Genomic DNA, 9,920 nt, shown 5'->3' with positions numbered 1-9,920 from the left:
TTATTTAGGTTTTCATTTTTTGCTTCAACAAGGGTGGAAGCCTAGGTTTAAGACATCAAGCCTAGGTCAGGACTTTGATAGTTGAGTATGGTGAAGAGAACAGTATGTATGGAGATCCCCGGTCAGTCGGGCAGTCACCATTTTATGCAAAACTGCATCTAAATGGCAGTGATTTATAAATATGCAACATTCAAGAACAAGTGTTTCAGTACACAACAAAAATGAAAATGCACAACAAACATAATACACAAATGTTTATTTTAGTAAAATAAAAATATTTATATATGTAAAAAATGAGGAAAATATTAAAATGGATATGGACACTTATGTGCAACATAGTCACCAAATATTAATTGGAGACGAGAGAGCAGGCAGGTGACCCCCAAACTGCTACCAAGTGTGGAATAGCATCACTTCTGCCAGCTCTCAAGCAGTGCAGTGCCCTCTTACTGTTTACAGGGCGAAAAGTGTCAAAATAACAATCTGGAAGGATAAGAATCTCCTGCTACAGTATGTCAGCTTTTTTCAGATGTCGAGAAGCCTTGTTTATGAGAAATAGAAGTGTTTGCTAGTTACAGAATTGTAGTCTTCATCATTAGAACTATAGGTCAGTAGTTCACGGTGAATTGCATTCTTCTGCCATATGATTTAGATCTTCTTGCCATAGGTTGTTTGGTAGAAAATATCCAGTGGGTTGTACATCATAAAAGATATTTACACACTTTCTGCTGGAGACGACGTTCATGTAATGTCCTCCTCTTCTGAGCAATAATCACGACCCTTGAAAACAACAACAAAAAGTTTACACACGTTACTATAAGATGCAATTGGCATTTATCATATTAAACATCCCTTTAACGGCTGGAAAGTAGACTACATATATCCTATTATGTCCTGAATTTTCCAAGACTAAGATGTCATCCAAATCCTACATAGCCCCATATTATGTTGCATTTTAGACTAAAGTTTCAAAGAGAAATAAGGAGGTCTTTACACTGTTCAAAAAGAAGTAACAAACCTGGAGATGTTAAATGCTTTCTGCACATATATATATACATAAACAAACACACGTGCTTCTCACAAAATTAGAATATCATCAAAAAGTAATTTTATGTCATTTCTTCCATACCAAAAGTAAATCTCATATACAGTAATTACAGAGTGATCTATTTCAAGTGTTTAGTTCTGTTAACGTTGATGATTATGGCTTACAGCCAATGAAAACCCAAAAGTCATTATCTCAGTAAATTAGAATACTTTATAATGACAGCTTGAAAAATGATTTTAATATCCCAAATGTTGGCCTACTAAAATGTATGTTCAGTAAATGCACTCAATATGTGGTCGGGGCTCCTTTTGCATCAATTACTGCATCAATGCAGCGTGGAGGCGATCAGCCTGTGGCACTGCTGAGGTGTTATGGAAGCCCAGGTTGCTTTGATAGCAGCCTTCAGCTCATCTGCATTGTTAGGTCTGGGGTCTCATCTTCCTTTTGGCAATACCCCGTAGATTCAGGTCAGGCGAGTTTGCTGGGCAATCAAACACAGTGAATTTCCATCTCCAAAAAGCTTGTCAACAGAAAGAAGCAGGTAATGCTCTAAAATTTCCTGGTAGACGGCTGCACTGACTTTGGTCTTGATAAAGCACAGTGGACCTACACCAGCAGATGACATGGCTCCCCAAACCATCACTGATCGTGGAAACTTCACACTAGACCTCAAGCAGCTTGGATTGTGGTCTTTCCACTCTTCCTCCAGACTCTGGGACCTTGATTTCTAAATGAAATACAAAATTGACTTTCATCTGAAAACAACACTTTGCACCACTGAGCAACAGTCCAGTTCTTTTTCTCCTTGGTCCAGGTAAGACACTTCTGGCATTGTCTATTGGTAATGAGTGGTTTGACACAAGAAATGCGACACTTGTAGCCCATGTCCTGGATAAATCTGTTTGTGGTGGCTCTTGAAGCAATGAATCCAGCAGCAGTCAACTCCTTGTGAAAACTCCCCCAAATTTTTGAATGGCCTTTTCTTAACAATCCTTTCAAGGCTGCGGTTATCCCGGTTGAAACTGGTTTTGGGGCTGTCATTGGGCAACATTGAGTTTCAGCTCCCTCTAAAGATTTTCTATTGTGTTCAGGTCTGGAGACTGTTTCGGCCACTCCAGGATCTTTAAATGCTTCATACGGAGCCACTCCTTAGTTACCCTAGCTGTGTGTTTTGGGCCATTCATGGATAAAGTGAACATTCCAGCTCCTTAATAATCTTCAAACTTTATTGATCCATATCAGGAAAATTTCTGCGGTAAAAACTCCAGTACCAGTGTGAAATCAGGAGGATAAAGCAACGTGTTTCGATCTGACATCTTTATAGAGATCTGGTGTCAGATCTAAACACTTCTCTTTAACCCCCTGATTTCACACTGGTACTGGAGTTTTTACCGCAGTAATTTTCCTGATAAGGATCAATAAAGTTTGAAGATTTTTAAGGAGCTGGAACATTCACTTTATCCTTCACTGCATTTACCTCGTCCCATCTAGATGGAGTTCCGTGCACCTGCGGATTTGGTCGGTGAGCTCGCTGTGGTTTCTAACCACGTTACTTATGTTTTGGGTCATTGTCATGCTGGAAGACCCAGCCACCACCCACCTTCAATGTTCTTACCGAGGGAAGGAGGTTGTTGGCCAAAATGTTGCAATACATGACCCTATCCTCCCTTCAATACGATGCAGTCGTCCTGTCCCCTTTGCAGAAAAGCATCCCCAAAGTATGATGTTTGCTCCAACATGCTTCACAGTTATTGCATTGTTCTTGGGGTTGTACTCATCCTTCTTCTTCCTCCAAACACAGCGAGTGGAGTTGATACCAAAAAATGCTGTTTTGGTTTCATCTCATCATGTGAACTTCTCCCATGTCTCCTCTTAATCATCCAGATGGTCATTGGTGAACCTCAAACGGGCCTGGATATGTGCTGGTGTGAGCAGGGGGACCTTGTGTGCCCTGCAGGATTTTAATCCATGACAGTGTAGTGCGTTACTAACGGTAATGTTTGAGACCGCGGTTCCAGCTCTCTTTGGGTACCTCCCTTGTAGTTCAGAGCTGATTCCTGATATTTTGCAGAATCATCCTTACCCCAAAAGGCAAAATTTAGCATGGAGCCCCAGACTGAGGAAGATTAACAGTCATCTTGTGTTTCTTCCATTTTCTAATAATTGCACCAACAGTTGTCGCCTTCTCACGAAGCAGCTTGCCTATTGTCCTCACCTTGTGCAAGTCTATAATTTTGTCCCTGGTCGTTAGACAGCTCTTTGGCCTTAGCCATGGTGGAGCGGTTAAGGTACCGTCACACTAGACGATATCGCTAGCGATCCGTGACGTTGCAGCGTCCTGGCTAGCGATATCGTCCAGTGTGACACGCAGCAGCGATCAGGCCCCTGCTGTGATATCGCTGGTCAGGGCAGAAAGGCCAGAACTTTGTTTCGTCGCTGGACGTCCCGCTGACATTGCTGAATCGGCGTGTGTGACGCTGATTCAGCGATGTCTTTGCTGGTAACCAGGGTAAACATCGGGTTACTAAGCGCAGGGCCGCGCTTAGTAACCCGATGTTTACCCTGGTTACCATCGTTAAAGTAAAAAAAACAACTACTACATACTTACCTACCGCTGTCTGTCCCCGGCGCTCTGCTTCTCTGCTCTGGCTGTGAGCGTCGGGCAGCCGGAAAGCAGAGCGGTGACGTCACCGCTCTGCTTTCCGGCCGCTGTGCTTACACAGGGCAGAGAAGCACAGCGCCGAGGACAGACACGGAAGGTAAGTAGCTACTACAGGTAGCGAAATCAAACAGGTGCAATTAATTTAGGTAATGAGTACAATACAGGCAGAGAAGGAGGGCTTCTTAAAGAAAAACTAAAAGGTCTGTGAGCCAGAATTCTTGTTGGTTGGTAAATGATCAAATACTTATTTCATGCAATAAAACACAATTTAATTATTTAAAACTCATTCAATGTGAGTTTCTGTTTTTAGATTCTGTCTCTCACAGCTGAAGTGTACCTATGATAAAAACTACAGACCTCTCCATTCTTTGTAGGTGGGAAAAATTTCAAAATCGGCAGTGTATCAAGTACTTATTTTCCTCATTTTGTGTGTGTGTGACACACACACACTGTAGGGGTTCAGCTCTTTGTTAACCGCTTGGATACGCACGATACGCAGAGGGTTTTAATATCAAAACAGCATAAGCTATTGTCTTAATAGCTTCATAGCTCAAAAATGAAAACAGCCTTTCTTCAGAATAAATGCATAAGAAATAGTCCTTTCTTCCGGTACAATGAACAAAGTAAATGCAACAATCTCAGTATTCCAAAGTGAATTAACCCAAGTAGTATCAAGCATGTTCACCAGACAAACACACCTCTGTTCTATTCCAGCCCAAATTCCACACTGCTGAGCCAACCCAGTTATTAGGCCTGTAAGGCTAGGTTCACATTGCGTTAGTGCAATCCATTTAGCGGATACGATAATGGATTGCGCTAACGCAATGTCCAAAAAGGGATTGCGTTTGGCAGTCCCGCTAGCGCAGATGCCCGATCTGCGCTAGCGAAGAACGGACCCTGAACGCTGCAAGCAGCGTTCGAGGTCCGTCCGAAACTAACGGCACATCGCTGACGCATGCCGAAAAAGGCATACTTTAGCGATGCGTTAGTGATCCGTTAGCACATTGCAGTCAATGGGTGCGCTAACAGATCTATTACATAGTGTTAATTGCGACAATTGCGCCATGTAACGGAGTCCATTAGCGGACACCCACTAACGCAATGTGAACCTAGCCTTAGGGTAAGTTCACACAGGGCGTTTTGCTGCATTTTTTATGCAAATTTTCAGCTGCTTTTTACAGTACCAGCAAAGCCTATGAGATTTCAGAAATCTCATGCACACACATTGTTTTTTTGTTTGATCAGTATTTTGTGCTTTGCTGCGTTTTTTGGACATAGAGCATGTCACTTCTTTCAGCGTTTTTGCAGCGTTTTTTCACCCATTGACTTGAATGGGTGTAGAAAATAACGCAGCAAAAACGCAGGTATCATTATTTGCTGCGTTTTTTGATGCTGAAAATCCAAGGACATTAGCATGGACACACAGAAAAAAACGCACCAAAAAATGCATAAAAAAACGCAACAAAAACGCACCAAAAAGGCACCTAAACCTGCATTTTTGACGCAGCTTCTTTCCTGCCAAGATGATCAGGTTTTGCTGCAGAAAAAGAAAGCAGCAAAAACTGCCTGTGTGAACTTACCCTAAGACTCTTCGTTTCTCCTAAATCCTGGACTCAAATCCAGTCAAATTAAAACTCTTTAAGTAACATTAGTGCTACTGTTACAGACATTACATTATAGACGTCAACCACCTCAGTGACACATATCTGACTGCCATCCAGAAGCTCACCTCCTCTTCCATAATGTGTTTATATATACATACATATATACACACACAGTCATGGTCGAAATTGTTGGCACTTAGAAATTGGTCCAGAATATGAAGTATTTCTCCCAGAGAATTATTGCAATTACACTTGTTTTGTTATACATGTTTATTTCCTTTGCACGTATTGGAACAACACCAAAAAAACTGAAAAAAGGCAAATTGGACATAATTTTACACAAAAACCCCAAAATGGGCCCAACAAAATTGTTGGCACCCTCAACCTAATATTTGGTTTCACACCCTTTGAAATAAATAACTGCAATCAATTACTTCTTATAACTCACAACAAGCTTCTTACACCTCTCAACTGGAATTTTTGACCACTCTTCTTTTGTAAACTGCTTCAGATCACTCATATTTGAAGGTGCCTTCCCCAACAGCAATTTTAAAATTTCTCCACAGGTGTTCCATGAAATTTCGATCTGGACTCATTGCTGGCCACTTCAGAACTCTCCAGCTCTTAGTTTCCATCTATTTCAGGGTGCTTCTTGAAGTATGTTTTTGGGTCATTGTCCTGCTGGAAGTCCCATGATCTAGGACGCAAACCCAGCGTTTTGACGCTGGGCACTATATTGGCACCCAAAATCAATTGGTAATCTTCAGATTTCATGATGTCTTGCACACAGTAAAGGCATTCAGTGCCAGAGGTAGCAAAACAATCCCAAAACGTATTTGAACCTCCATCATATTTGACTGTAGGCACGGTGTTCTTTTCTTTGTAGACCTCCTTCTGTTTTTAGTACACAGTAAAATGATGTGTTTTTCCAAAAAGCTCTATCTTGGTCTTATTCATTCACATGGCACTTTCCCAGAAGGATTTTGGCTTACTCACATACATTTTGGCAAACTGCAGTCTAGCTTTTTTTATGTCTCTTTCAGTAGTGGGGTCCTCCTGGGACTCCTGCCATTTCATTCAAATGTCGATGGATAGTTTGCCCTGACAATGATGCACACTGAGCCTGCAGGACAGCTTGAATTTCTTTGGAACTTGATTGGGGCTTCTTATCTACCATCCAGACTATCCTGCATTGCAACATTTCATCAATTTTTCTCTGTCATCCACTTCCAGTGAGATTACCTACAGTACCATGGGTTGTAAACATCTTGATTATGTTGTGCACTGTGGACAAAGGAACATCAAGATCTTTGGAGATGGACTTGTAACCTTGAGATTGTTAATATTGTTCAACAATTTTGGATCTTATGTCCTCACACAGTTTTCTTCTCTTTCAGTTCTCCACGCTTAGTGCGGCACACACAGACACATAATGCAAATATTGTCTCCCTTTTTATCTGATTTCAGATGTGATTTTCATATTGCCCAACACCTGTTACATGCCACAGGCGAGTTTGAATAAGCATCAGATGTGTGAAACAAAGGAAATTACCCACAATTTTGGAAAGATACCAACAATTTTGTCAGGCCCATTCTCAGGATTTTATGTGAAGTTATTTCCAATTTGCCTTTTTTTCCATTTTTTTGTGCTGCTGTAATACACACAAAGGAATTAAACATGTGTATAACAAGACGAGTGTAATTGCAAACATTTTCTGGGAGAAAAATTTCATTTTCTGGAACAATTTCATACGTGCCAACACTTTCAGCCATGACTGATTATTTATAAACATTAGTGATGAGCAAATATACTCGTTACTCGAGATTTCTCGAGCATGCTCGGAGGTCCTCCGAGTATTTTTTAGTGCTCAGAGATTTAGTTTTTCTTGCCACAGCTGAATGATTTACATCTGTTAGCCAGCATAAGTACATGTGGGGATTCCCTAACAACCAGGCAACCCCCACATGTACTTATGCTGGCTATCAGATGTAAATCATTCAGCTGCAGCAAGAAAAACTAAAACTCCGAGCACTAAAAAATACTCCCCCGAGCATGCTCGAGAAATCTCGAGTAACGAGTATATTCGCTCATTACTACTAAACATGCATACACCCACACAGAACTGTAAAATGCTGCAAAGTAAGAATGCTTCCAAGAATACAAGTATTAATAGTTTAGGTTTTTTATCAGTTAGCAAAATAGAAAGTGAATGAACTTAAGAAATCTCTAAATCAAATCAGTGTTTGATGTGACACTGACTACCATTTGTCTTCAAAACAGCATCAAAGTACCAAGGTACACTTGCACACAGATTTTGAAAGAACTCTGCAAAGAAGTTGTTTAACACATCTCTGAGAACTAACCACAGATCTTCTGTCTATGTAGTTTTTGAAAATTCTTCCTCCAGAATTTCTTCATAAACTGTGTGCAAGCACCTAGAATTGTTGCTGTTTCGAAGGCAAATAAGTGGTCACACAAAATATTGATTTTTTTATTTAGATTTCTCTTTTAAAATTCAATAAAAATATTTGAATTAATACATAAGAATAAAACTGTCTGTAACAAGTAAGTTAAAAGACATAGAGGGGTTACAATCTAGTGCAGTGGGATTGGTGCAGAGTTATAGATAGGCAGTGACCACAGGAAAGTTCAAAACAAAGTAAGTATATCCGAGACCGGTTGCTGTGGGCAACTGCACCACCATGTCACACTGAAGGATGCCAGGCTTTTTGGCTTCGCTTGGCTCTGTGTTACTTCACACAGGCTGAACCTTGCAGAGTCACTTGCTCTGCAGTTTTCAAACCAACAGTGACACACCCAACCTTTTGCTGCAGGGTTCTTAAAAAGAATCCGTGGCCATGGGCCACTTGTAAGACCCGGTCTGGAGGGAGTGAAATACCCCACTACCCTCCTGTAGTTCACTCCAAAAATAAGAGCCCATGCTGGGTTTTCTTAAATCTGCCTTGGTCAAACAGCTTGTCCAAGATCAAACTTACTTTTATTTTGCACTCCAGAGGCCTTAATATGCTTCTATGCACATACTGGGGGACACATCCTGCCTCACAATTCGTTCACAGGAAGATCACAAAGAAGCTTATAGGAAGTGGGTATAATGGACAAATGGACATTATGAGTGAAATCCATATGCAAATGAGGAAATGGCAGTATTATATATATAACCACAGCCAATAGAAAGATGAATGACTAACATGAGACTAGGATATAAATAAATGTCTCATGGGTCAATAGGAATACATCAATAGAAAGAATATACTACCCAAGATTTTAATAAATAAAGTAAATGAGAGGTGTGAATAAAAATTAAATGTAAAATAAATCAAGTAGTGGTAATCGAAAGCGGAAGTGACGTATTACGGGCATATGATCCGTGGCCTTCAATGAGAAAAGAGATGCATTCCAAGGTGGAATGCATGCCCACAGCACACCAGGACCGGAATGAGCAGTGACGCATAGCGTGTGCACAAACCACTACGCAGTAGTAGATGACATCACAGTTGGTGACGCATCCGGAGATGGTGCTGCACTCCAATGTGGAATGCAAGACGCTGCTTGAGCATGCGTTCCACACTGGAATGCTTCTGTCCTTTCACTATTTTAACACCGCACATTTATTTTATTCATTAAAATCTTATCATGGGTAGTATATTCTTTCTATTGATATATTCCTATTCACCTATGAGACATTTATATCCTAGCCTCATTTTATTCATTCATCTTTTCTATTGGCTGGGGTGATATATATATATAATACCCCCTAATAATACAACACAATATTTTATCTTAATTTACTAGATGTCTGTTTTCAGCAAGCCAGGAGGAATAGACTGGTATCTGTATGTTGACTTTTCTCAATGTATGGGTTTCTTTTTGGTTTGTCAATAAAACACAGACTTTTGTTTGTATAAGCCTGTGATATTGACTTGTAAGTTCACAATGTTTAGTAATATATTGTGCTGTTATCTTGGATGACTAGTGATACAGGGTCATTGAACAATGATGTTTGCTGATATGTTGATTACACATTGTTCAGGCCAGCCTATTTGTTGACTTGCAAAATAGAGGAGGAGAAACTATGCAAATAGATTAAATACTTAAACAATGCAAGTTAATCTCATCACCATTCTTCCCCTTTACCTGTGAATGCTAAGTGAGATATATACAATCATTCAGAGATTCAGCCAAGACATGCAGATATCCAAAGAATGAACATAATGCACCAACCCATTTCCTCAAGTCAAAAATGGGTCACACTCCAAACTCAATATACACATACTGACAAACGGTTTATTAAACCCAGTCACGAAGTGTGTGATATTTAAAAGCAAAAACCTTTATTAACATACAACAGTACAAAGAGTATAAAACAGTGCCTCAAAAACAAATATAGTACAATGTCAAAGGGAACAGCGAATTGCAAATACCCTACTAGTGATATCCTTAGCAGTTTTTTCTCTAAATTGTCACTGCAAAACAGCCCTACAGGTCATACCAGAGATGTCGCAAAATTGCTATCATATCCATCCCCGGTGGCTATACAAAAAACCAACCATAATGTGACCCGAATGCGCATTCACTTGCCAAACC

General features: G+C 40.3%; 1 protein-coding gene across 4 annotated transcripts in view; it reads right to left on the bottom strand.

The window, feature by feature from the left end:
* Nucleotides 1-239: 239 nt before the first annotated feature.
* C8H1orf21 (chromosome 8 C1orf21 homolog) overlaps nt 240-9,920 on the bottom strand; it is a 228,163-nt gene continuing 218,482 nt past the window's right edge. For all 4 annotated transcript variants that reach the window (XM_069737262.1, XM_069737263.1, XM_069737264.1 and 1 more), the window contains one exon: nt 240-780. In XM_069737262.1, coding sequence (XP_069593363.1) covers nt 742-780 — 39 coding nt within the window. In that variant the 3' untranslated portion in view covers nt 240-741. The remainder of the gene's footprint in view (nt 781-9,920) is intronic.

Source organism: Ranitomeya imitator, chromosome 8 (assembly GCF_032444005.1).
Source record: "Ranitomeya imitator isolate aRanImi1 chromosome 8, aRanImi1.pri, whole genome shotgun sequence".
Classification (NCBI taxonomy): Eukaryota; Metazoa; Chordata; class Amphibia; order Anura; family Dendrobatidae; genus Ranitomeya; species Ranitomeya imitator.
This window is presented reverse-complemented; position numbering and strand designations above follow the sequence as displayed.